Consider the following 27,897-nt stretch of genomic DNA (forward strand, 5'->3'; position numbering starts at 1 on the left):
CATGAGCACCGGGAGCCGCCATTTGGAGCGCTGCCCGGCGCTCGCCGCGCCCGCCAGCAGCAGCACCGCCAGCAGCCGCAGGAGGACGGCCTCAGGCCGCCGCCAGCCCCCGGAACGCGACGCCGCCGCCATCCCGCCGCACGGAGGCCGCCGCAGCCGCGCTGGCCGCGCCCCTTCCGCTCCCGGCGGCGGTAGGCGGCTGCCGAGGGCCGGCGTGAGGGCGGAGCCGCCGCCCGACGGGGCCCGGACTGTCACCGCCCCCGGGCGCCCGTCGCCGGCCCGGCCGCGCTCGGGGCCCGCCGGCTGCCGCGCTGACGGAGCGCCCGGTGCCGCGAGCCAGGCGCGGCCGTCACGGGGGGAGCCCGGCGGCCGCCCCTCCCTCCGGGGAGCCCTCCGCGCCTCCGCCGCCGCCATGGAGGAGGCGCTCACGCCGGGGAAAGTCGGGTAACGCGGCTCCTCGGCCGGCCCTCTCCTCGCTCCCGGCGTTGCCGGGCGGGCCCCCAGCTTTCCGCAGGGGGTGGCGGGGTGCGGGCCCCGAGCGGGCCGGGGTGGGCGCGGCGGGGCGGGGGCGGCCGGGGTGCGGCAGCGGAGCCCCGCGCAGAGCGCGTGTGGCCGCTTCGGGCGAAACCGGCAGGGGCTGACTGGCCTCGATATTTGGTTGCTGCGCGGCCTCTAATAATGTTTAGGTCACGGTGACTGTGACTGAGCCTTCGTGGCTCCCATCTGCATGTTATATGTTGCGTGTATATAATTAATAAGTATTTTATGAGCAGCAGCTCATTGTCGGACAGCACTAAAACCTTATTATCTTCCACGTGTGTCTGAACTCTGCATGTTCTGGCAAGTGTTTGGATGACAGCCACAACTGGCAGTCCGTTTTTTCAGGCTGGGCAGCAGCTTACTGTTCTCTAATAGATGAGAAGTTCCGTTAAGCCCGGAGGTAAGGCAGAGCGTCAGCAGGGCCATCGGCAGCCCCGCTGCAGGCAGCAGGGAAGGGTGCAGGGTTTCTGCTTTTCTGCCAGGCCAGCCCCTTCCTCCGTGCTTGTTGCTGGAACGTAATACTTCACTGCGAGGGTTGCAGGGAGAGGTCTGGCTGCAAAACACAAAGCCCTAGGAATTCACTGTTGCTGAAATTCAGCTGTTAGTCAGGGTTAGGGTTTTCCCACTTGTCCGGTGTAGCTCAAAGGCTGAGTTTCATGTCTTGCAGCAAGACAATTGCAAGTGTGCAGTTGCAGGATCAAAATGCAGAAATCTGTTGTTCGCCAAAATGGTCAGAGTTTGAAAGGAGGTGGTTTAGGGTGGGAACTAAATGTGTAAGAAATTCTTGCGATATCCAAACACAGTAGTTCAAAGTCCAACACATTTTATGTCACCACAGTTGTCTGCACCTTCTTTAATCCTTACCCCTCTTGAGGACCCCCACCATCTGATCATTCAGCAGGTGTTTAGTGAACACGTTTAAACATTTTCTTAATCTGCTCTTTCTAGTGTCCAAGATGAGGCTGTGGACAAAAGCACTTTTAAGGAATGCAACCAGATTGCGTTTTACAGGTAAAGAGAAGAATTGTAGTGAAAGGTGTTTTTTTTTAAAACTAGTAATATTAAAAGATACAAGAAGTAGTTACATATTGATTTTTAATCACAGTAAGTCTGCTAACTTTCAAGAGTTTATCTTTCAAAGTGGGCTTCAGCAAGCAATAGTCAGCATCTTTTAGAAGGTGTAATGTTACATCCGAAACCTCTTTGTTAAAATTTAAGAGTCAGTCCTCTCATCTGACAAAGCCCCAGCAATATTTTACCTATCGGTAAACTCAGACGCAGGTTGTTTTCTTGATGTGGATATTTCTTGAATATCCATAGTTCAAAACAAGAATTTTCAATAGAACCCATTAGTCTGTGACAGTCACATACATGATTTCAGTCCTGTTGAACAAGTACCTTGGCCAAAATTCAGCATCAAATCTAACTTCTAGCTTAGTAGTCTCTTAAAGCTAACCTTGAGCTAAGTGATTCTTCTCACCCCATTTCTAACTGAGATACCTTTCCTCCAACTTTTTTTCCTCCTGTCCTCCATTGCCTTCTGTCCTGTGCCGGCTGAGTGAAAGGAACGATTGCCCACTGTTATAGCAATTAGTCGCTGACATACTGGGGTACATTTTCAGATACTTATTTCTGTTCTGCAGGAAATTATGTTCAGAAAACCCCAAATAACACTTTGCCAGTGGGAGCAGGACTCCTTCTTTTCACACCGGCCCTTTCTAGCCATTTTAACTTAGCACATCCAATTTCTTAGAAAGAGATTGCCACACATCGGCAAACGTCTTTGCTCTGCTTTTAAAAGAAATCCTTTATCTGATTGCTCACATTTGTGCATTATCTGTTTGCAAGGAAACAAAATCAGTCTACTAATGAGGAAGTTTCCCTTTAAGGTAGCCTCCACGACATTTATCTTCAAATAGTTCATAAAACCTGGGCTCAGCAAGGAGCATTCCACAAGCATTGAAAGAGCCTCTTGTTTCAGGGTCTCTGTCCTAAAAACTTTATCAGGACCAAAAGATGTAGTCAACACTCTGTCGTCAGAAGGCTTGTTGAAAAACAGTTTCCACAGTATATATTGCTTCATCACCACAAACTGCAGAAGCTGTTCACCAGGGGGTTGCAGACCAAGCAGGGGTGTATGACAGAAAATTAAAACTGGATTATTCCACTGAAATTTCTGGGGTCATGAAGAGAAGAAAAAAATGTAACTGGACAGCCGAGAATTTAGTTGGACACTTGGATTAAGACTATTACTATCTAAAAAAAAATTATGGAGTGGTGATGGGTGGCCAAACCCCTCTAACATCTCATTCATAAACATGTATGTGCTCTCAGAACTATATTCCTTTTTTTCCCCTTGACTTGAAACACTGGTAATAATTGTATTTGAAAAACTTCAAGACAAAATTATTAAGTAAACATTTCTAATGATATTATGTTCCTCTGTATGATATAAGCCACAACAATTAAGGAGACCAAAAGTTATTTTCTGTCTTGACAGGCGTCAGAAACGTCTGCATCCTGGAAAATCCTTGTATCGAGCGTTGTTGGATTCAGTCATGTTAAGTGATGAGAATGTCAAATTCCATATTATTCATGAGGAGAATAAGGTGAGATCCCACCTAGCAGAAGAGTGTGTGTACAGAAAGAGCAGCGAATATTATCAACAAGTCTGATAGTATTTGCAGGTTTTGAGATTCTTCAGTGACAGATATTTCAGATATGCGAAGTATCAGCCTAAAGATGTCGTTAGTGGTCAGTATTTATTGGCAGCTTGAGACTGTGCAAGAACAGGTATTCTAAGGAACTAAAAAAAAATCTTTAGCAAATTTATGAATAGAACTCTTTGGATCTATTTTTAAAAAAAATTCAGAGTTTTCTCCACTATTCCAAAATAATAAATTCTTTTTCTATAATGTAATAAAAAGACCTATGTTCCAGCACCTCCTAACCATGTCTTTTGCATTCCTGTATTTGCTCAAAGGCAGTTTTTTGGGGAAAAGAAGTCGTCTTTGCATTTAAGACGACAGCCAGGAAGAGGTTTTTTTACCAGCTTAGCAGCTAGCACATTCAGTTAGACAACAGGCAACCTAACCCATCCTCAGATGATGAGAGTTTGGAACTACAGCTCTCTTCCATGCTCATAAGCATCACACTATGTAGATACTCTGCAAAAAAGTATTTTCTGCCTCTCTGGTTAATCCTGACCTTTGCAGTCAGCACAGAAAAGGGAGCCTATGCTTTGTCTAGATTTTAAGGTAGGTAAAAGACTGAAGGCTCTGTAGCTTCCTAGACTATTCAGGGGTTTATACAAAGCATAGTGTATTTCCTAGGAAGCAGAATCTGGAGCTCCAAATTAATTTTTTCTCTCTTGACTACTCTACCTCTGGTATTATGGCTCTTTCATTCTTCTATGTCTTTGAAGAGAGCAGGGCTGATTGGTTTTCATGTAGAGGGAAAAGATACCGGGCCAAAATTCTGCAGCCAATTTTGTGTCTCATGGAAGGAGAGATTAAGAAAGGAAAAAACAAAAAAAAAAAATCAGACTTGTGCTTTAGGGATCCTCTACAGAAGAGAAATGAGTCGTGTTGTATGAGCTAGAACAGGGTGACTTCCCAGTTCCCTGAACTTTAAAATAGCAAGTTACAGTGGGTAAGGCAGTGTTACACATTTTCTTTAGGTGTCTTTCTGACACAGTTCATCAGTGTCAGCACCACTGTGGATACTAGTGAACACAGAGCACTGACATTTTTGCAAAAAGCCCACATCTCAATAGTGTCCCACTCTTACATTGACAGCACAGTAATGAAATTGTCTAAACTTTGGGATTGGTGTATACTACCCCTGTTTTCCATGCTGCTTTTGGGGAAAGCTGCAAAGTGCTAGACATGAGAGGCCTGAAGGTAAGGAGTCCATTTAAAAAGAGTTGCTTCTTCAAAGGGGAGTAGAGTTAGCTGGTGCAAGTTCATATGGGTGATGATTGTAGCTGACCAATGCTAAAGAATATCAAATCAGAAAGCAGGCATTTTTTTTCCAGACAGTAAGTGTTTGGTGATGTTGAGTTGAAAAGTTGGTTGCTATTTTTTATCGCGGCCTGTTCATCTGTTTGCTCCCAGGTTCTTCTACAAGTAGAAATTTGTGAAATAGAAGGCAATATTTTCAGGCTTAAAATTGATGAGGCAACTCCTCTCAGAGCAAGATACAAAGTTCCTGATGTTCTTACAAAGGAACCTACCACCCAGAGGTAAGTGATGGGAAGATGATTTAACACCTTAGTAACTTGTGCAGCTTCATTTGCAAGAATGTTTTCCCTTTTCCCTCATTTGTGCTCCACTAGTTTTCTCTACAACACAGAGTTGTTAACAGGAAGAGAAAATAACAACGCATGTGGCTAATTTACTTTCAAAAATTCATTTTAAATACTAGGAGAAAGTTTTGTCATATACATAAGAAACTTGAGGCTATTTGACCCAATCAGAGAATACCCTGCTTGTTATGATACATCATTTTTACCTAAGGCATTAATTACTTGTTAATGTGAAAGGAATGCAAACTTTGGGTAGTTTTCATAGCAGTTCTGCAGCTACCTGTTGCACTGTGCAGTGAACCCTGCACACAGCATGTATTTCTGATGTTCTTTGCCTCAGTGTTGGCCTTGAGGTTTTTATAATGTATGTGGATACTCTCAGCCCATCTTTTGTTTCAAATCATTGTTTAGTTACAGTGGATTTCATGTGCTGCTTGTTCATATAAAGCTGTTCATTTCCCAGACTCTTCATATCCCAGAAGGAGGCAGGTATTTTGGTGCTGTCAAGTGTTAGCGAGGACTACAAACTTCAAGTCACAGCAAATCCCTTCCAGGTTGAGCTACAGTCCAAGGGTGAGACTGTTCTGAGCATGAATTCCAATGGGTTGTTGTATTTTGAGCACCTACAACCACTTCCCTGTGATAGGTACAGTATCTGTCTATTGCATCATAGTATGTACTGATTATGCTGGAGCTCAAGATAAAGAATTCTGTGGAATTGCAATTTCTGTGTTAGAAGCTCTTATGCATTGAAATCTGTCTTCTCTTTTACTTCATACCAGTGAGTACAATGGTGAAGTTTTACCGAAGAAGTTCTAGATCAGTTAACTGCAGACTTTTAATCCCTTGCAGCAGCCATGTGCAAAATGCTAACCTCATTTAATGGCCAAACAATTTAGTGCAAAACACTGAAGTATCCTGGTACCCCTTGTCTTTCTTGGGAATGAGTGATAGTAGTATAATGAGGTTATTAGTTTCATCTCCTTTTATGACTAAACTTACTCTTTAGGTAAGTTTTACTTGCCATATAAGCTCTTAACAATGTGCCATGTAGCTGCAAGATTTTACAGGTCAATCCCACTAAGTGCTGAAAGGGTGAGAAACCACAGTGCAGGAGATGTCATGACTAGAAAAAGAGCATAGCAAACGTCTCTCCTAGAAAACATTATTTCAGAAATTGTAATTAACAGTCAGCCCTTAACAGAAAATGACAAAGAAGTGAGGATCTTCTGGGCAGGTAAAACGCTGATGCAAATGGAAATAAATGTGGAAGGCCAGGGAGCCGACCTAACTCAAATAGTGAGTGGAGTTTATTTTGACACATTGAATATTAAAATTATTTGCCATTTAGAGCTCTCAGCTATGGCATCAGTTTTCAGAACAGTCAAGCGAGCACCAAAACTCTTACATAATGTGTAAGGCAATGCATAATGTTTTATGAGTTTTCTGTTTGAAATCCTTCCTTGCATTAACAATAAACTGATCATTTCTGTGTATTCATTTTCGCTAGAAAACCTACAGGAGAAAATGAGGAGGCAGCAAGTGATTCCTGCAAGGTAACCCATGCTTACTGCAAATTCAGCATGAGTATTTTGTAGAAAAGAGAATTAGAATCACATGTTTTTTTCTTCTGGTACAATGTTTACAAACATAGTTTAACCACTTTCCAGTGAAAATCAGAAAGGAGCTGCTATTTTGTATTGAGATATTTTGCAAATTTATAGCTGAACAAAGGTTTATGTGTTTTACGAGGGTTGTAGAAGGCATGTCAGACACATCTAGCTCAAAAATGTTTTTTCTGTGGCCTTTTTATGAAGAATTTCTTTCTCTTTTGGTCTCTTGCTTGATTTGGAGTAGACATGTAAAAGGGAGTTTTGTGGTGATATTTAGTCATTTTCAAATTCCCTGCTCATTGCAAGGAGCATTTAAAAAAAGCAAGACCTGTTTTATAACAGTCCAAAAATGTGCCTCCACATACATTCATGCTTAACACAGAAGTGAGAGTCTCTCTGAAAAAAGACTGGGCCCTGGCAGCACATAAAGGCACATACCAGTTTTCTCAGGAGGATGAGTTATGCCCATGATACAATTTTAGCCTTCTGTAGAGCAGATGGCTGCTTACTCCACCCTCCTGTTACAAATTGCTGGAGCTATGTTGCCTTGAGCATACTTGTGTCTGAACTCTGAGTCCTGCCAGGGAGCATGCTTGCTTTCGGGGAGTCACACAGCTGCAAGAGGCCATGCCTGCTTATTCTGGGACAAATGTAGAAAATAAAACTGGGAAAGAAGCTGCAAAAAGTGGAAATTCTAGGACAATGAATGACAGGGCACAAGGCTCAAAGTGTGAAGGAAGCTAAAAGTATCAGTTACACAGGACTCCAGAGAGTCTGGAGAGCTTTTGTGTTGTCTGACCCTTACTGTGTAGGGGACTGGGTCCGTTTCTGTTTCTATAGGTTTTCCTGTTTGTTCCATCCATGCAGTCTTTACATTTCATAATCATGTTCAACATCCAGAAGAAAGACATATTTTACAGTGAGAACAATCGTTGACTGGAACAGTCTCACCAGGGATGTGGTAGAGTCCCCATCAATGGAGGTTTTCTAGATGCAGTTGGGCAGGGTGCTAGATAATCTCATCTAGGCTCCCTTTCCCATGAAAGGTTGGATCAGATGATCTTCTGAGGTCCCTTCTAACCTGGGCTATTCTGTCATTCTGTGATTTTATCCAAGACCTCAGGTATTACTTTTGTGCTGTAGCAGAGTGCATGTGTGCTCCACTAGCACATCTGTTCTTCAGTGTGAATTGCTGAAGCAGGATCTGAATTGTGTTTTGGATTTACTTATATTAACCATATTTAGCAAAAAAGCAGTTAACAATATACAAAGCTCATGTGAATAAACATATTTTTCTTAGAAATAGATGGTGTGAGCCATTGCATTTTCTAGGTTTAGTTATTTCTGTTTATGCAGGGGAAACAGGAGGATCTAGGTCTCTGGCAAGAGAAATTTGGCAGTTTCTTAGATGTCAAAGCTCATGGTAAGTCTGTCTGTTCTGAAAACAGCTTTACTGCTTTGTATATACCTGTGTTCATATTTCTGTCTGCATTCTGTTTAGCTGCTTAATGTTTATCAGTGTCTCACTCGTGCCTTCTTTTAACCTATCAGATATGAGTAATGGGTAACAAATTTGACAAAAGTACTGGAAATATTCGTTAGATTTCTGTTCAGGAGGGAACACGTTAAATGCAACACATCACATCAGCTCACAGTGCCGTTTCTGATGCAGCATAGCCCTATCTGCATTGGTTGACTGGTATATAATGTATTATTTCCTTTTTATTTTCTTTTTTTTCTGTTTGAGTATCATCACATAACATTGATTTCACTTGTAGTTTATTCTCACGACATATAAGAAATCATATCTAAGCAGTAATAATTGTCGCAGAGAAACTTTTTAAGTAGAGGACTTACAAAAGGAAATACTGAGCAGTCTTAAGGGATAAGAAGGAGATTCTAGAACCATATAGGTCAGTAGCTCAAATGCAATTTAAATTATTAATTATCAGATTTTATGATCGTGTGCTGTCTGTCCAGTTATATTCTACATTAATTGAGTTGGTTAGTTTTGTCCATTACCACTATCGTGCAGACTTATATAGCAACCAGCACTACCTAGCAGCTGCAGTAGAGCGAGAGAGGTCTGGAAATGCTTCCTCTGGGTGACAGCAGCTTCTTCAGTTCACAGTCAAGACACAGAGGGGCAGGAAGCTTGTTGTTTACGGTGTATCTGATGTCTTAGGTCGGCATCATGTTTTCCTGTTTCTCTGTGTTAGAGGAAGAAGTCCGTATGGTCAGGTTCTGATCCTGAGGCTGCTGCTTGTCAGTCTGCGGGATCTCTGGTCACCTGCCAAAAGTTGCTCTGGATTCAGTGATGTGACAAAATGATACCACTGGCAGGGGCTCTTCATGCTGCTTCCCTGGCTGAGGCTGAAGAGCAGTACAAAACAGGCAACTGACACTGAAGTCCACTGTGCTGCAAAGCTTGCCTTGTAGGTACTGGGATAGAAACAGGAGATAATTTTAAGCAGTTTCACTACAGAATAAGGAAGATACCCGCTATTACATGTATTGGTTTTTTTCTATTTAAGTGATTCATTTCATCTTCATAAGCAGATCAAAATCAGAATAAGTACCATAAAATCTGTTTAAAACATTACCTCTGTAGCATAGAGGTAATAATGGAAGTGAAGCTGAAAGCAAGAATGAAAGAGCTGATTATTAAAACCTGCTTTTTAATATTTTTCTTTCAGTTAGATTGCTCTGCTCTGTTGCTTTCAGCTAAGCCTGAGAATGGAACTCTGTAGTCTTCTCTTTTAATGTTATTCCCTCAGGTCCTAGTTCGGTAGGCACGGACTTCTCTCTACACGGATTTGACCATGTTTATGGAATACCACAACACACAGAAGCACTTCTTCTCAAAAACACCAGGTAAAGGTGGTAGATTGCTAGTGAAAACAGTATCATTTTTTGTAGACGAGAGCTATAACATTGTCTTTAATAATTTAACGCAGACAACAGCTCGAGATACGTGTATTCTATAGTGTATATTTTAGTGTAACGGTACAGCAAACACAGCCCCTGTCCACATGGAGTAAATTGTTCTGCTTTCCCTTTCCACTCTGCAATTTCATGAATGACCCCTTCTCTTCTCACGCAATTTTCCATGCAGTTTTTTCGTGAATTGCAGGACTGGTCATGTTTAAGCAGAACTCTTAGAAGAGCAACTCCATGGAAGGACAGGAGAGTTCAGAATTTATATTTTAGGACTTAGAGCAAATGAACAGTAGTCTGACTGGCAGCAAAAATGTTTAATTAAGATAGCTAGGACCAAAGCAAAGGAGTAGCAATCTAGGCTGTCCACATTTCAGCTTTGGTTGCTAAACAAAAGACCATAATACAGAGTGTGTTCATTGGGCTTAGAGGAATGGCAATACAGCTAAAATTGGCCTAGTGTGGGATGCTTACGTATAACAGACACATCTGTTTGTTTGTCCTAGTGATGGTGATGCCTACCGGCTTTATAATCTGGATATCTTCGGCCACAAGATACATGACAAAATAGGCATTTACGGTTCGGTGCCCCTTCTCTTAGCACATAAGCCTAACAGAACTGCAGGGATTTTCTGGCTGAACTCTTCAGAAACGCTGGTGGATATTAGTACAAAGGCAGTAGCTGAGGTGAGCTGCTCACTTTCCTCAGAATTTAATAAAGAAAACACACCAGGGCAAGTCCAACACGAACATAACAACATTGTTGGAGATTTATCTTTTGCTCCCTAATGAAAATTGTCAGTCTCTTCCTCCTGTCCTCCCTATTGCTAAATTTATTGCATCAAACCACTAAAAAGAACAAGGAGATGACTCCTTTCAAGAGTCAAGTTAAAGAACTTGTGTCTTAACAAGTCTGCAGAGAAGGCAGAGAGGAAATATGTAATATTGGAGCAGAAAAAATCTACACAAGTGGATGTAGAGGCAGAAAAAAGGGTGGACAGATATCTTGATAATCTCTTGGGTTTGAGAAATTTTTCTGAGTTTTTAAATTCTTGGAATTGCCACACATTTCTGCTTAGTAGTCTTATTCTTCTGTGGATTGTAACTGACCTTCAAGAAACATAGAAAGTTCAGGAGATGAACTCCCTCAACTCTTGAAACACAAACATACAAATACTGTTACAATTGAAACAGTGAGAAAAAAAATCTTGCTTCATTACATGGTTAACATTATTAATTTTCTTTATTATTTATGATGCAGTTACAGATACTACTCAAAACTCCTGCAGAAAATGCATAGTCTATAATTACAGAAAAGCTTTAATTACTTTGCCCCTCATTATCCGTTTTTCCTCACTAACTATTACTCCATCTTGTATAACCAGCATGCAAGGTAAAGGATTTGTGAAGGATATATAAGAGACATTCAGTGTATATTCCTAATACTTGCCAGGTACCAGGTGTGTGTTACTGATTTTTGTGGGTTTCCATCGTTGCTCCTTGACTGAACAAAAGTTTGATAGAGATGTACTCACTTTTACCTTGGTTTCCTTCAAAGCCCATGTCATCCGGATCTGCAGCAGAGGCTGCTAAGCAGAGAGTGGTGCCTCTGACTGATGTGCGCTGGATGTCAGAAAGTGGGATCATTGATGTTTTCCTGCTGATGGGACCCACTGCATTTGATATCTTCAAGCAGTTTGCACAACTGACAGGTACTAACTCACATAATGGGAGTCAGTATGGCACATTTACCTGGGAGATTCTCAGAGTAACATGCTGTACCCAGGCATGGGTTAATATTTACCTAGCCCACTGTGTGCAGGAGGCCACTTGTTCCCAAACTGCAGTTGGTAGAGCAAAGGCTGGTACTTTGTGAAGACAGGCCTCCATCCTTGTTTTCGTAGCATTTGCAGCTGGTCACATTTGGCCCTAGTTGAGAAGCCAGCATAGTTACTGCTGTCTGAATCTGCTGCCTTGGATGAAGTGTGGAGACACAGGGGGCTAGAACTGCCAGTCACTGTCAAGGCAGGCCACCTTATAATGAGAAAAGACTGAAGTCACAGAGTAACATATCCTGGAATGTAGAGAAAGAATATTGGTAACTGTCCAGTGGTTCCATTAGGGAAGGGAGAAGAGACAACATGCAGATAGGGGAAAGGAAGGACACAAGGGGCTCAGAAAGAGATGAAAAAATTGAAGGCAAGAGGATGAACATGTTACAAAAGCAAAATTCTTTACGTACTAAATAGAATTAAAAGTACAGAAACATCCCTGATAGTTCTTTGGTGTATTAGCAATGATTGTTTGCTGCACAGATGTTATGGAGAGAACGTGGTTCAGCTGAACAGGAATAAGAAAGTAGCCAGGTTGCAAGAGGATCTCTCCCAGCAGAAGTGCACACTCAGGAAGGTTTCCCAGCTCCCTTTGGCCATATACATATATACATACATGTTTTTTAATTTTAAAAATTCCTATCAATTGCAATTCCATGGTTCTTCTTGTACGGCAGCACCTGTGGGCCTGTTTACAGTACTCAGGTTCAAGCAGTCACAGGAATTGCATTCTACTGATTAAAATCTATTTGTTTGCATTAATGACAGTTAAGCTAATCTAGACTATATTTACATTAGAAAAAAAAAATAAATTACACTGGTTACTGAAATAACACTTCATCATTATGGAACAGCGAGTTCCTTCTCAGTCTTGTATTATTATTACAGCCCTCTGCTCTTTCTGGCTGTTGAGCTGGTTGTAATGTTTGTTATTTCAAGAGTTCAGTCACTTCAGTATGAAGAATGTGCTTTAGGCTCAACTCAGGCTAGCATTTCCTAGTTCCAAACAGATACATATTAATCATGTTAACTTTTCTAGAGTCTCTAGATAAAATCCTGAAGGGCATTAACAGTGCTGCCTTGATTTAATTTATATACTCTCCCTAGGCACTCAAGCCCTGCCCCCCCTTTTTTCTCTGGGCTACCATCAGTGCCGGTGGAATTATGAGGATGAGCAAGACGTCAAGGCAGTAGACGCTGGCTTTGATGAACATGACATTCCTTATGATGTGATATGGCTGGACATAGAGCACACAGATGGCAAAAGGTATTTTACTTGGGACAAAAAGAAATTCCAGAACCCCAGAAAGATGCAAGAACATCTCAGGAAGAAAAAACGCAAGGTAAATAATATAGCAGGAAGATATAAAATACTTCTTCGTAGTTTGAAGCTACCCAATCTAGCTTTAACGAAGGTATTTCAGATACCGGAAGCAGTTTAACTACAGTAGAGTAAATCAGACTGTGTTGCAGTCTGGTGATGCTTCCAGTATGCAAGCTATGTTGTTTAATACAGCTTCTCTTGCCATTTTATTATTTCATAGTCCGTTTTGTACCCTGACCACCAGGCTAAGTTTGACCCCTGTGAAGCTCCACCTTACAGAAGCAGCCCAGTGCTGTCCTTGATGGGCACAGTAGAAAATTTTCCTACTTAACTTGAGCTTTCACCATCGGTAGTTACTATCCTTGCTTCAGCTGTTCTTTGTATTGACACTACTTTTTAATTTGTGCTTTCTGTTGATAGGATTACTTACCATAAACGAAATTGGTTTTTTTTTCTTCTGGTGAAGTCCTGGTATGATATGCAGCCTGTTAGCTTAGTTAGTCTTTGTTTCTGCTTTTACAGCTAAAATATTTTCCTTGGAATTATGGAGGTATTAAAATGTAGACAGTTAATGCCTAACAGTTGTGGAATGGCTTAATGCCTAACCTTTGCTAAAAGTCAATGAACAGAGGACTGTTGAAATAGCATTCAAGTTTTATAATCTCTTAGTTGGAACTATAGTACTTTCACTTAACAGCAAGGCAGTTAATGGCAGCAGAAAGTAACTGCAAAATACATTATTATTTTTTTTAATTAGAAATTTCTTTTGCTGTTGTATGCTATATAAATTAAGATATGTTTAAGTGTCTTAAGGCAAATGATTTTAAGCAGGGACATGAACATGGAGGTCAGGTGTTTTCCCATTCACAGAATACAGCAGTGAATTAAACATGGTGGTTTTAGGGGTGAGGGTACTTGCTTTTGTCTGAAACAATGGGGTTTGGCCCTTATTTCAGAGGGGTAAGCATGAGTTCCTGCCCTCCTTGTAAATTCAGCTATTATACATAAGTCTAGCACAGTATATACAAGAACTGGTAACTGCTTTGTTAAATTATTGACACAGCTACCTTCTTTACCTGAAGTGAAATCATTATTTGCCCTTTATCAAAAGTGAACTCTACTGTTTTATTCAGTACAGTTGTTGCTAATGATGCATTTTATTTTCTTATCCTGGCAGCTTGTCGTCATTGTAGATCCCCACATTAAGATTGATCCCACGTATACCCTGTATTCACAGGCAAAAGACAAAGGATATTTTGTGAAAGACAGAAATGGGCAAGATTTTGAGGGCATCTGTTGGCCAGGTAAAAAGCTTCTCTGTCTCTACATTTCAAGCTATTTATTTTAAAAATTTTGGAAAAGTTTAATTGGGATTCTTACATTCCTCGCATTTTTGGTGAATATTCACAATTTCATGTACTTTGTGGTTTCTTTGTCATGTTCCAATTGCTTCAGCTGTACAACTTCCTCTGTTACATCTGTTGGATCTGTAGATAGTCCAAGTGTCTCAAACTAAAAAAGTTGGATTTGTTGGTCAGAACAGCTATCCCTCTTCCCAAATTGTTTTGGGTAACAGAAATGCAGGCTGGTCTGTTGCAGTGAGCACAGCTTATGTGGGCTGGATGAATTAAGTGAACCCTGATTTGACACGTTATTTTTCATGAGGAGATCTTACTGCAGGGAGGCAAAGGAGCTTGTCCCCCTTCTTTACAGACAGAAAACCCACAATTCTGGCAAAGAAATGAAAATGGGAAAAATCAAGGACATAATACAACTTCTAGTAGCATGACAGGATTTAGTTATTCAGCTTTTCAGTGACACTTTCCTGTTTGAGCTCAAAATGCCAGGGATGCTGTCTCTCCCTGGCGTTCTGTTCACATCTGAACATGCTTCAAACTGCTAGCAGTCATTTTTAAGTGGTGCTGAGCTTTAGACCATCAGCATCTACATGTGTTGGCCTGCAGAACGTGGCAAGAGGTGTACTGAGTTCCAAGTCAGCCTGGAATTTGCTCTTGAGCTTTTGTCTCAGAAACAATAGCAACTACATTATTGCTGCCCATTGTGGAAAGCATCCTAGCTTTTGGCCACTGTATTTAGGTGCAAAGACAAAGCAAGTCTGCTCTTAAAATCAGGTAAATAATTGGGATCTCCCATATCCACAGGTTCCTCTTGTTACCTGGATTTCACCAATCCTGAAGTGCGAAAATGGTATGCAGATCAGTTTACCTTCAAAACATACAAGGTGTGTATTTATTTGCTCTGATCTGCATATTCCAGAAAGCCTGAAAATGGTGAAAAGAGAGAAGATAAACTATGGGTTAAGCAAGTGGGTGGCTTTTGTAGCTGTATTATGATAATGTAGAGGAAAGTATCTTGATAAGCTGAAGTACCACAGAAGGATTTTCTCCATGAGCTTATCTACACTAAGAAAGTTGGAATGCATATGCCACTAGTGAACCTGCTCATTTAGTTGCAGCAGTAGGATGGACAAACTGCAGGCGTTTTAGCAGCCTCTAATCTAACACTGCTGCTGCAATTCCAGCTTTTACTACCATGGTAGCACACAAGGAGTGATGTGAGAATGTTCTCTCATAGCTCATGGTAATTTCACCCTGACCTTCCTCCCAGCACTCCTGCCTAGTGCTGAAGGTGTGTGGGTAAACACTGCTGGACATCTCGAGTTCTACCACGTCCCGCCCCGAAGTTCTGCTTTGCAGTAGGGTTGTTGAAACTACTCCTGTAGCAGACATGCATAGTAGACATTTCCCATGCTGCTTTTCCTCTCCAGTCTTTCTCTTCTGGCCTTCTCTGATCTTTTTCCTCATGGCTATTTGCTACTTCTCTTTTCCCTGCCTCTTTTCCCTCACCAGCAGGCAGGAATAGTAAGTACCTAGTAAGTATTATAAGAATTGCAAAAATCAAGTGGGCTGATAGGCCACCACCCTGACCAGAAGGGCCACCAGGAGAGATGAGATGAATGACTGGCAGCTTTCAAATGACCACAGGAGTATAATTAACATGTCTTGCTTTGCTGCTGCTGCTGTTTCAACTCATACCCCAGACTGTTTGACACCCACTAGAGGTAACCACACCAAGTCACAGCAATGGCTGTGTTATGTCCTAATTGCTACCCTGTATCGTAGGGATCCACTAATATCCTGTTTGTGTGGAACGACATGAATGAGCCTTCAGTCTTCAAAGGGGCAGAACTAACAATGCAGAAAGATGCTGTGCACTACAACAACTGGGAGCATCGGGAAGTACACAACCTCTACGGATTCTACCAGGTAGAATATCTGGAGACACAAACCACAACAAAATGTGGTAATTTACACAGTAGCTCGTATTGTGTAACCTCCATCAAGGTCCATCAACTCTGCTGTGCTGGATGTTGCCATGTTTGAAATAAACTCTGTGACTGATCACAAGAAAATGTGACAACATCCATGCCTTTCTACCATAACAGTGTAAATGACATTGGCTGTAACTACACAATATTAATATTTTTTTTCAAGTGTATTATAATAAGAAAGTGTTACTTTAATAATAGTTATTATTTGTGGGTACAGATTTCTTGATTTTCCTGCCTTGGAAGGGCTAAAAAGGTGGTGTGGCGAATATCCTAATTATAGAGTTTATCTTCCTGACTTTTATGTTCGTGATTTTCAGCAAATGGCAACTGCAGAAGGACTCATAAGACGTTCTTCAGGAAAAGAGAGACCATTTGTCCTCACACGGTCTTTCTTTGCAGGATCACAGAAGTATGGTAAGTAAGGACGAGCTGGATGCCTTCCATGCTGTTTTGTTCTATTAAGTTCACTGTGTAGTAGTAATATCTGGAGAGGACAGAAACTATCTTAGAAATACTGACACAGTGAGCTTATAAGAGTGCAAGTGATTAAATCAAGAGAAGTTGGTAAAGTGTGTACAAGTTAAAGGCAGAATAACAACCTGTGTCCTGTGACAAACCACTGCCTGCTCTTGTTGCATATTTCAGGAGTGTGTGTGTATAAAGAAAAAAAAGTTGCAATGAACAGCAGTTCACCGGTATTTCATGACCATTCTTGTCTTCTTTCCTTAACTGCAAGCATAAACTGAAGCATATGCCCAACTTCCCTGTGTAATGCTGAAACTGGGTATTTCCAGGGGCAGTGTGGACTGGAGACAACACAGCAGAGTGGAGTTACTTGAAAATATCCATTCCAATGCTTCTCACCATCAGCATGGCAGGGATTTCTTTCTGTGGAGGTAAGGTGTTCGGCTGGTTGCTTACAATCACTATCGGTGGTGCCACCAAGCTTGTATTCCAAGCTAAACAGTTCAGTGCATTTCTAGGCAGTTTTACAGATTAGTCTGGCTTCAGAAGCCAGTAACTTGACTCTCACCATCATACCTCCACTAATTTTTATCTCGTGTTTGTATCCCATCTGGAGGAGCAGTCCTCAGGTTGGTGGTCTGTACCATCACTGTGACAGTCCTCTGTCACTGAGGAAGGCATTCACCTAGCCTCCAAAAGCTCACTTGAGATTTTTATTAAAGGATAACATACTACACCAGTTTTCCACTCTCATTTGGACAAGCAGCCTTCCAACAGCAGAACTGCAAGCACATTGTGAAATGCATGGATTTATACACTTAGAATGTTTGTTAGAGAAGAACTGCACATTTTTCAGAATAATTTCCAAAAATGTGTATTTTTATTTGTCTGCGCAATATCTAGCTGATGTGGGAGGGTTTATTGGAGATCCAGAACCAGAATTACTTGTTCGCTGGTATCAGGCTGGAGCCTACCAGCCCTTCTTCAGAGGTCATTCTAACATGGAGAGCAAACGGCGAGAACCGTGGCTCTTTGGGGAGAAGAACACCCAGATCATCAGGGAAGCCATTAGAGAGCGCTACGTCCTCCTGCCATACTTATACACACTGTTCTATCGGGCTCACACAGCGGCTGAACCAGTGATGAGGTAAGAACATGTCAGGAGGTTTAGTGATTATCTTCAGGAAATTACTTGGAGGAGGGAAGTTAAATTTCCATCTTCTTTTTGTGATTACTTATTTAAATTTTAAAGACAAAAGACACAAAAATTACTAAATTCTGTTGTCGTGCGTTCTGCAAGCTTTGGTAGGGTTCACAGAGGAAGACTACATTTTTTGTGTTTTTTTCCAAATGACACCTGGACCACACTAATTCAGTAAACACTGCACAGACTTTAAACATGTTTTTAAAGTATTGTGGGCTCCAAACTTCTTGTCATGATAAAGAACATTATGTAGTATTCCGACTCACACTTAAAACAGCGCTTGATGGTCTCTGAACCTGCTGATCTAAAAACCTAAAGGTCATTTTGCCCCTCTTGAAAATATTTGTTATGGCTGAATTGATACTGTTATAAAAGCTTATTTCCTATTGATAATCTGATCATTTATCTCTGCAGTATTTCTTACAATTTTTCTTTTAGTAAATAATCTAGTAATCTAGAACAGAAGTGAAATTAGAAAATAAACTTCTGTTCTGCTGCTCTCTAACCTCTAATAAAAAAGTGACTCAGTGAAACTGAATGCAACAATCCTTTCAGCAAGAAATGAATGTCACTGATCTGCCGGGTATTGCTGTGTCTTTGAGGTTGTCTTTTTGCACTACATTTATCTTTACTTACTATTATCCAAATACAATACATCTCCTGAGTTTTAAAAACATTAAGGTCTTGTTGACTAGAGTTGAGTGGTTTGAATTTCAAAGACGATTTGCATTACATGGTGTGAGCATCTGTTGCATAGGTATATGGGTATTACACAGGCATAGATGTCCCTGTTGTATGCACTGACATAGAGAGCGGGTTTCTGTCTTTCTTAAAATGAAGTTTATGTTGACACATGCACTGCCCACAATAGCAAATAAAACTTTGAGTATGCTACATTTGCTGCAGTAGGTACAGAATTAGAGGAAGCATGATATTTTTTTCACTGAAACAAGCGGAGTGGAAAACGTGTCTCATTAGCAAGCACACAAACAGCAGGGCTGCAGTGAACAAGTGGATGCCTGTGAGTACGCAGATGAGCCAGGCTTTTTGTGTAAGAAAACCCAGAGCCTGCTTCTGAATGAGCTGTTATTGTCATGATCTCTCAGATTTTAAATACACAACTCCTGTTCTGTAACCAGCTGGTGATTGCGCTACCCTTTTTTGAGAAAGACTGAAAATTAACTTCTGGTGCAGGTTTCTCAGTCACGACCAGGAGGAGATGCTATGAAAGCTGTAGTGGGCTGCTGAGAACAGGAAGGACTGTGCTGCAGGGACTAGCTCATCAGGTGTCAGCGCTGCTGGTAGGCTATGACAGACAGGCTCATCCACCTCTCCTTTGCTAGAAGGAAGGTATATGTGGTGCAGGTTTGTAAGGAAGAAGGCAGGAGGGAAGAAGGTGATGCTGCAGGAGGCCAAACCATAGGTGTATTGGAGTGTCTTAACCCATGTTTTACTGGGAACTCTCATCAGTGACTCAAAAGGGGTACTTTAAGGCACAGAAGAGGACCTTGCTCTATCTTCAGTTCTTTATAGCTGTACCCTGTAAAGAGAGAGAGAAAATGGAGCCTGAAAATGCCAGAAAGCTTTGAGCAGGCTAGTGGGAGTGGAGAAACTAACTGGATCTCTATCTTTCTTTCTACAGGCCTCTCTGGGTAGAGTTTCCAGGGAAAACAGAAACTTTTGGTGTGGAAAATGAGTACATGCTGGGTAAGCAGGTGTCTTCTCATTCTCTGGAGTTTGAGTTAAAATATTTTTGAGGTGATAGTGTCAGATAACAAAAACAAAACATGAATTCTGCCTAAGACTTTAAAATTATATTGTAACTGAATATAGAACTTGAGACCTCTTTAAGGGACTCATTTTTGACAGCACTTTGAAAACAGGGGTCATACGAGATGGAAGAACTTGAGTTCAGTCTCACTAGTCACTTTGAAAAAACATGGTCGGTTTTGACCTGAAATGTGGAAGTTCAATGTAGCAGCTAAGACCGCAGTTTGCTTCAGAAATGATAGTAGCAAACAACTACCATCCAAAGCCGATCATTTTTTACTCCAGTATGGCTGGCTGCTGAAGTCAGTTTTCTCAGAAGTTAAGCTGAAGAGATGAGTGTGTTTGTGTAAAGCACATTCAGCCTATATGGAAAGAGAGAATGGGAGGGGGGTGTTGCATTTCAGTATTACCGTTTTTTACCTCTGGGCTCAAGATTGCCTAATAATGACTTTCAAAGGAAGGGACATTCTCTTCTCACACAGAAGTCTGACCAAGGTAGGCAAGATGCAGCAGCAAAGCTAAGTGTGGCAAAGAGCATTTCAGAGGAGGAGAGGAATAAAATTCAAACGAAGGGAAAAAAAGCAAGTGATGCACGATACAATTGTTCACCATCCACTGACTGATGCCCAGCCAGTCCCTGAGCAGCAGTCAGCAGGCCCAAGCCAACTCCCTCCAGTTTATATACTCAGCATGATGCTCTATGGTATGGAATATCCCTTTGGCTGGTTCAGGTCAGCTGTCCTGGCTGTGTCCCCTCACAATTTCTCGTGCCCCTCCAGCCCTTTCGCTGGCAGGGCCTGAGAAACTGAAAGGTCCTTGACTTGGTATAACCATCACCTACCACCAACAGAAAACATCAGTGTGCTATCAACTTTATTCTCACTACCAAATCCAAAACACAGCACTGCACCAGCTACTAAGAAGAAAATTAACTATCCCAGCTGAAACCAGGACAGTTAGAAAAATGTGTTCTTTTGTTCAACCAAAGAGCAAAACCAAGTCATCTCTTAGACTACGAGGGGCCAGAAGTGCCTCCAGGCTGGTGGGTATGCAGCAAAGCACAGCTGCATCCCAGTGCCGTAACAGAACAAGACCCAAGCAGCCATCAGCTCCCTACACACGCCTTTTTTTCCAGTAGAAAGTGAACCTAAGCATATGGTGTGCCTAAGCGAGCCCCTAAAATGGCTATGGGAGGCTGACAACCCCACAGCACACAGCTTCTGCTCCGGTGAGATGTGGCCTTGAGCACCACAGCTGTGTTTATGTTTTTCTCCAGGAAATGCTTTGTTGGTGCATCCAGTCACAGAGCAAGAAGCCAAGGCCGTGAGTGTTCTGCTTCCAGGGTCAGAGGAGGTGAGGATGAATATGAAGCTGCTCAGCTGTTCAGTCCAAAGAAGTGTTGTATACAGCAATCTTCCAGTTCCTCGTCTCATAACTGCAGAGTACTGCCGCTGTGCCAGTGGCCGGCTGGCCATTCCATCTTGATACCTCACATGCTTGGCTCACAGGAAATTTACTTTTGCGCTTTTCCAAGAGTTGCTGCACAAACCTCAGGTCTCCTATAATTTAAATCTCCCCTCAAGACTTGCTGCTTCTCACGGAACACGAAGAATCAGCTTCACTAAATTGTCAGTTCCCTTTTTTTCACGTATTTCTCGTTGGGTTAGACTTTTATGTGGAAGGAAAGTGATCTTTGAAGAAAGGTCATAAGGAAATCAGTGGGAAGCTGTGGGGAGGGAAAATTATAACAAGGAAATACAAGCCTCAGTAGCCTGGGATGTGTGTAGCAAAGGCTTTGACATGTAGAGAGATGAGTTCCTCTCTGAAGTAAAGTTCTCTATCCACAGGATGGCACTGTGGTCCACTCCTACAGAGTGGCTGAAACAGCTGAGAGGTGGGAGAAAGGAAAGAATTTGGGAGGAAAATAGTTCCTAATGGAGAGCCTGAGACTCTAGAAAGGCCTAAGAGGAAAGAAAGCAGCAGAGAGGAGTGTATGAGGCTATGCAGAGCCTTGTGACTCTGCTAATGCACGGAAGGACATTTAGAATTCTTCTCAATATAAGGAGAAAACCAGACTAGGCTCTCCAAACAAAAACGTTTTTTATCAATATCTCTGTGGGAATTGACTGCTTGGCACACTTAAAGCAGTTAAACCTGCTGGCAGGTGTGGTATATGGGAAGTTTCAGATGTAGCTCTTTTTTTGTGACCTGTTATTAGCAACTTTGTTATTAATTTTCACTTTAATGTGAATACGCTTAATCTAGAAATGCTGAGTTCCAGAATAAAAAAAGAGAAAGGATGGTATTTCTTTGTTTTGCACTTCCAGATGCTTCAAGACATAAAAGATGTTGTGCAAACTGTAGGAAAGATCAGCTTATTTTGTGCTTCAGGAATGAGGATTTATTCCTTCCATCCAGAAAGTAATTTGATTTGAAAATTAAATTATATTTCTTGCACATCAAATAGGTCACTAAGAATAGTGACAGCAAGGTTAAGCAGAAGCGTAACTGCATCTGCAGAGGCAACAGATCTTGCTGTATGTATCACACTCATTCTTTTTTTGTTTTTTATAGATTTGGTATGATTTCAGGAAATTTAAACGAATGGAAGATTCAGGCACTCTGAAGATCCCGGTAACACTGGAGAATGTATGGTTTTGTTTTTAAAATACTACTTCCACTGAGCAAATAAACCCAAATAGACTTCTGTTTTGTCAACATTTGAAATCAGAAAAGTGACATTTTAATCTCCTTGTAGGAATGTAATCTAAAAGAGCTTTAGTAGAGAAGAAAAGTCTCCTTTGTAGTTAGATGGAACACTAATGTGTCCTGGTGGCAGAGAAAAGTGAGATGATGTAAGCATGACTTCTATAAGCAAAGATACTTTGCTTGTACTCATACTGGAAGATTACTACTTATTCCCATTGTTACTTGAATAGTTTTCTTTATGTACTCCTGGTAAAAGTTCATTTCTGAACTTTGTTGAGAGCAAGCTTCAGTTATCCCTGTTCCAAGTTAAAATTACATGATCAGAGTCTATGAAACCTTTCTACCCTGGCTTTGTTTTTTTGCAGATTCCTGTATTCCAGCGGGGGGGCACTGTGATACCTCTGAAGACCAGGGCTGCAAAATCCACTGAATGGATGATAGATATTTCTTATGAACTCCATGTGGCCCTGGACACAGAGGTACTCTGAGATGACGTTCCCTTTACAAAGTTGTCTTTTACTCCATATGACCTTTTTATGTCCTTGCTGCCTGTTTGATCAGCACAATGGTATCTGATCTCTATGCCCAGTGGCTCTCCTCCACTTCTCCTAGTTGGGGGGGGAGGGGGGGGGGGGCGCTCCCATCTCCCTTCCACTGTTCCCTCAAAGTAAGACTATCCAAGTATAGCAGAGGCAGAACATTTTTCTGACCTTTCTCATCCCTCCTCTAGTCTCTTGGAGGAAGGAGCAGAGAACGAGTAGGCCACAAACTTCTTGGACACAGAGGGAGAACTTCCCACAACTGTCTTTTCTAATAAATGAGATGACATCTGGCACCTATGTCAATTTAGAAAACCAGGACGTTCAAGCCTTCACGCACTCTCAGAGCTGGACTCCCTGAGCCTTCCAGGGATACAAGTCACTAAAGAAAAATAAAGACACACCCTCACTATGAAGCATTACATACAGTGAGACATTTTTAGTTTCATTGCCAGCATTAGAAGCTGCTGTTGATTTGTACTCCATCCGGTGTGTTTCACAGGCCTGTGCAATAGGTGAGCTCTACCTAGATGATGGACATTCATTTCAATATCTCCACAAGAAGCAGTTCCTGTATCAGAAATTCACTTTCCAGAAGAACATTCTCTCTTCCAGGTAACAGCCATTATGGACAAAAGCCACCAACACACTGTCATTGTAAATGCCTTTTCTAATTCATGAGGCCTTCTTACAAACATAGATGTATTAGTCTTGCTGGAAGCTCAGTGAAGTCCCAGACCATGCAGAATCTGTCATTAAAACAGCAGAGGTAAACGATGTTCTGCAGAAGTCTAAGGGCAGAAACACATGAAATACTGCCTTGACTCATACATGTCTAGAGATTCTACAGATTTACTCAAATACAAAGGAAGTAATCAGAAAGAGTAAATCCTACCAGAGAGACAAAGATAAACTGGGAGATTTGCAGATAGGCAACACCTGGAGTGTTTGTATTTTCTAAGATATATTTTCCAAGATATTCTTCACTGAGAGGGTGGTTGGTCACTGGAAGAGGCTCCTCAGGGAACTGGTCAAGGCACCAGGCCTGTCAAAGTTCAAGGAGCATCTGGACAATGCTCTTAGGTCATATGATTTAGTTTTAGCTAGTCCTGCAAGGAGCAGAGAGTTGGACTCTATTCTTACGGGTCCCTTCCAGCTTGAGATATTCTGTGATTCTATGTGCGAACCACAAATAGACACCATTACATGTGGTCTCCAAAAGTAATCAACAAGTGCACCATAAATACTAGAATGGTAAAATATATAAGAAAAGCACTTGAAAGGAAGCATGAGAGGACACAGCCTGCAAAGGCTGAGTGAAACAACCTAAAAGCAAAAAATATCCATAGCTGCTTGTAAGGAAAGAAATGCTAAATATGCCACTATGACACTTCTACTATTGAAGTGTGTTGCCCATGAGGCTGTGCAGTGCATAAATCATGATTTTACAGGTATTTCTTTATTCCTTTAGGGTTCAAAAATATGCAGGAAGTGGTCTTGAAACTGTAAAATTTAGCACAGAGTAAAACTGTAGACTAGCTTGGATAATGTAGGTAAAAGTATGCTTTAAATCTCTTTATCTGGGATATGCAATCTTGAAAAGCTTAAATCTTCAGACTGTAATAGAAAAATGTTGCTAAATTGCTAGCAAACCTAGAAGTTGAAAAAAGTAATTTTGAGATGAATGATATAACATTCTATTTGGAAAGGAAAATTTCAGTTTGGTTTGAGGTTTTTTTAGAGCTTTTGAATAAAAATTAAATTAGTTACAAAATGAAAGGCAATTGTGTCTCAGATCGAAATATCTTACTTGAAAAATGTTAAAAACAACTTTATATTTATACTTAAGAGTTTTAGCCACTATTTTGCAAAAATACAGAACTTTTCTGGTTGTCAATGCCATGATTTTTGCCACAAAATACCTTCTCAAACTTTTTTTCTTCTAACTTTTTGAAATCTGCTACGCAGTGAAAAATTAGCTGCCAATGGGGGAAAGTTTTACTTCTTTCAGGAGAAAGGCAGACAAAAGGAAACCAGTATAGGGAACTTACAGGGTGAGACTGAAGTAATACTTTCTCTGCGTGATGCTGAACTGCTGATGAGCAGAAAGTAACATATATGAAATCATTTTCTTTTTTCAGCCGCACAGAAGAAAGCGGGAAGTACCACACTACATGTGTGGTTGAACGGGTGATAGTTCTGGGATTTGGACAGCAGCCCACTTTTGTGACAGCCTGTTCCAAGGGTAACAAAATGACTTCTATTTTACTACAAAATTTTTAAATACTGTTGCTCTGCTGCCATTCACTAGAGGTAACAAAGTGACAGCTCTATAAAGGAAGTGTTACTGTATAAGGGAGCATCTTTGTTTACTTTTCTTTGCTACTTTTTTTGATATCAAGTACAGAATTTAGTGAAAGGAACCAGCGGTTACTCACCACTAATGTTACATGCAGAACTGAAGAACGCTTGCTTTGTAAGGCAATAGATACATCAGTAAAAGTGGTTCAGAATTAACAAATTCAAGTAACTTTATCCTGCACAGAATATGGCCCAAGATAGTGTTTCAAATGAAGGACCATTTGCTCAGATCTGTAGGCCTGCCTAGTCTAGAACAGGAAACTTGCAGACAAAACCAGAATTATTTTTCTGTTTTCTTGCTCATTCAAAAGTGTCTGGAGTTCCTGACTATGTGGCGATCTGTAGAAGCTGTGAGGGATCCCATATGAATAAGCAGTAGCATCTACAGAAAGGGCTTATAATTTCTGGCTGCTTTCCAAGCACACCCCTTTGCTCTGGGAATCGTGTGGACATGGACTTTCTGCCTCCACCTGTCCATCTTGAGGACTTCTAGGGTGCTTGGAGGAAAACCTGTGCTGAAACAAGGGTTATGTTTTTTCAGAAAAACCCTCAAATAGTTCCATAATTTGATGTACCGTGGTTTTGAGAGGTCAGAAAAAAAGAAATAGTTTTTCCAGTTCTGCTGTGTTCATATGTGTATACCGGGCAGATTTGACTACTGTTTCTTTTTTCATCAATCCTTTCCACCAGTGGCAGGGACAATGAGAGTTAAAAACTGGAGGAAGTCATGTGTGACTGTTTCAGAAGGGTTCTTCTTAAATCATATAGTAAACTCTCTTGTCTTGTTCAGATGGTAAAGGAAAAGAAGTGGTTTTCACATACAATATGAAGACCTCTGCACTGACGTTGGAAAATTTAGCCCTGAGTGTTGATGCTGACTGGCAGATCTACATCAACTGAAAGGAGACTCACCTTCTTCAGAGAAGTCATTGAGAGGCTGAGGGGAAATAAGGTGGGAGGACTTAAATATTCACTTGAATCCAATGGAACCGAGGAACCTATTTCCCACCCACACCCCCAAAATAACATTTCCTACAATTTTTTCTTTTGAAGCACTAATTTAAATTTGGATACAGCAGGAGTAATAGTGCTAGGATTGTATCTTTGGGGGAAAAAAGCTAAATACTGTCTGCTCCAGGCTAGCTTCAGTTAGGTGTTAGGATTTAATTCTGCCTTCACTTGCAACAAAAATCATAGACTGTGCTCATTGTCATGGGGTTTAATGTAAGTATTTGGAAGTCCCACTACTCAGAGACTGGAGTACTTGAGGAGAGCAGATTTGGGCCAGTTTGACGAGCAGCATCGGTACATAGCCAGACACAGAGGTTATCATCAGAGTTCTGCCTGCGAGCTGCCTTGTGAAAACAGGAGCCACCCAGTGTGATTACAGACACTTCCCCTTTCCAGCCCTTGTGACAACGCAGAATTAGGCACTCTGTACAGGAAAGTAAACAACAGGCTAGCCAAACAGTTCAGTCATTGAAAGTATGGTTTGAGTAGGTTGGGCCAGTTAGTTGTGCAATAGTAAAAGACAGTATTCTCTCCAATAGCCAGCTTTGAAACTGCTATTTGGATTTTGAAAGGGCACAGGTCTATGTAAGTGCAATACTGGCATAGAGTAGCAGCTAGACTCATGCGGAAACATTTTCCATGTTATTGCTCCCCTCTCTCTGCAAGTACTACATAAGAAAAAAAGTCTTTTGTTAGGAAAGAGTTGGCATTTTTGGATGATGGAATGCCATTGGTTAAAGGCAGCCCAGTGAAGCAACTCTGCTTAGGGAGAGCTCTGCTTCTCCACATCTTCCAGTTCTTGCCAAGGTTTGGCTTCCTTTACACATATTTTAGTAATTTCTTGGTTAATTTTTAGTGTCTGGCTGAGATTTGAGCTTGGTATTTATGAAGAAAATTTTTGGTTTTAATGGGATTAATTCTGCGTTTAGCCATCCCACTTCATGCTTATTCCCTCATTCTCTTACAACTCGGTCTAGTATTCCCTTGCCTCCTTCTCCTGTCATCTCTGCAAACAAAGCTGGTATGTCCTGATGCTTTCTTCCCTTTCAAAAATAGGAGACATCCTGAGTCCCACATCCCCTACATCCTACCTATTCCCACAGCCTTTTCCATATCAGGCATGTCTTTTCACAGGCTACCAGTGCTCCACTGCTCAAGTTGTTTGCCCTTTCCATTTGTACACTTGTCAACTATATTATTTTAAAAACAGTTCTGCTTTGAGTCAAACTTGGACATGCCATCAACTGGGTTTTGTGGATATAAAAGGGCAAAATTTACTTAATAAGAAAGTTTTTTTTTTTTTCTAAAAATACCAGTAAATTAATTCTTAGGAAACAGAGAAGGATAGTCACCATTTTTGCCAATTAAAGGCAACATAACAGTCCATTTGTACGTTGTTCCCTACTCTTACAAAGTCCTCCCTGTGCTCAGTCAGTCATTCCCACCTGCTGCTGTTTGTCCTCTGCAGGGCAGATGTCTGGGAACAGCAAATGCAAGAGCAATCTGTGACTACTCCGCTCTTGACTACCAAGGGCAGTTTGTTCCCCACCAGACCTTTAGGTTCCTTCTTTTTTATTCTGCAGAGCTGTTTGTCAGCCCCTTCTAGCAGACAGTGTGAGCCTCCACTCCAGGAACTGGCAGCCTAAATACTGCTGTGCTTAATGCAGATGCTTAATCCAGGTAGAACAGTAGCAAATAGATCTTTTACATCTGTGTGAAGAGAGACAGACCCTATTTTTCTATCCGCTTCTAAGCTTTAATTGACAATTGCTTCTTATATTTAAGCATAGCAGTGCTTCTGACAGAATACAATTGTCTGGAGCGTTTTAGTGAAATGTTTTAACTGGTATTTCTGAAGTCGGAAAGTAAGTGAAATAAAATAACAATGAAGCAAGTTACACGCCTTATTCTTTCCAACCTTATTTCTACTGTTG

The 27,897-nt window shown here is 41.3% G+C and overlaps 1 protein-coding gene and 1 long non-coding RNA gene across 4 annotated transcripts; one reads left to right on the forward strand and one right to left on the reverse strand.

Moving 5' to 3' along the window:
- On the forward strand, nt 1-27,857 carry GANC (glucosidase alpha, neutral C). Of its 3 annotated transcripts, XM_037393470.1 has the most exons (24): nt 1-444; nt 1,489-1,551; nt 3,041-3,149; nt 4,656-4,783; nt 5,310-5,492; nt 6,357-6,402; nt 7,816-7,882; nt 9,237-9,333; nt 9,903-10,083; nt 10,955-11,108; nt 12,336-12,571; nt 13,730-13,856; nt 14,715-14,794; nt 15,696-15,839; nt 16,222-16,318; nt 16,699-16,800; nt 17,273-17,516; nt 19,216-19,280; nt 20,620-20,696; nt 21,918-21,992; nt 22,418-22,531; nt 23,094-23,206; nt 24,733-24,836; nt 25,743-27,857. In XM_037393470.1, the coding sequence occupies exons 1-24, from the start codon at nt 2-4 to the stop codon at nt 25,850-25,852; spliced, it is 3,159 nt and encodes a 1,052-aa protein (XP_037249367.1). In that variant the 5' UTR covers nt 1; the 3' UTR covers nt 25,853-27,857. The 3 variants fall into 3 exon arrangements, with proteins under 3 accessions (XP_037249367.1, XP_037249368.1, XP_037249369.1); XM_037393471.1 differs by lacking the exon at nt 5,310-5,492; XM_037393472.1 differs by lacking the exons at nt 24,733-24,836; nt 25,743-27,857 and having other exon boundaries at nt 22,783-23,200.
- LOC119150741 lies at nt 8,222-11,020 on the reverse strand. The gene is made up of 2 exons (XR_005105192.1): nt 10,932-11,020; nt 8,222-8,901 (listed from the first exon to the last, which is right to left on the reverse strand). It is a non-coding gene; the product is annotated as an uncharacterized LOC119150741 (long non-coding RNA).
- Nucleotides 27,858-27,897: the final 40 nt, after the last annotated feature.

This window comes from Falco rusticolus, chromosome 7 (assembly GCF_015220075.1).
Source record: "Falco rusticolus isolate bFalRus1 chromosome 7, bFalRus1.pri, whole genome shotgun sequence".
Taxonomy (NCBI): Eukaryota; Metazoa; Chordata; class Aves; order Falconiformes; family Falconidae; genus Falco; species Falco rusticolus.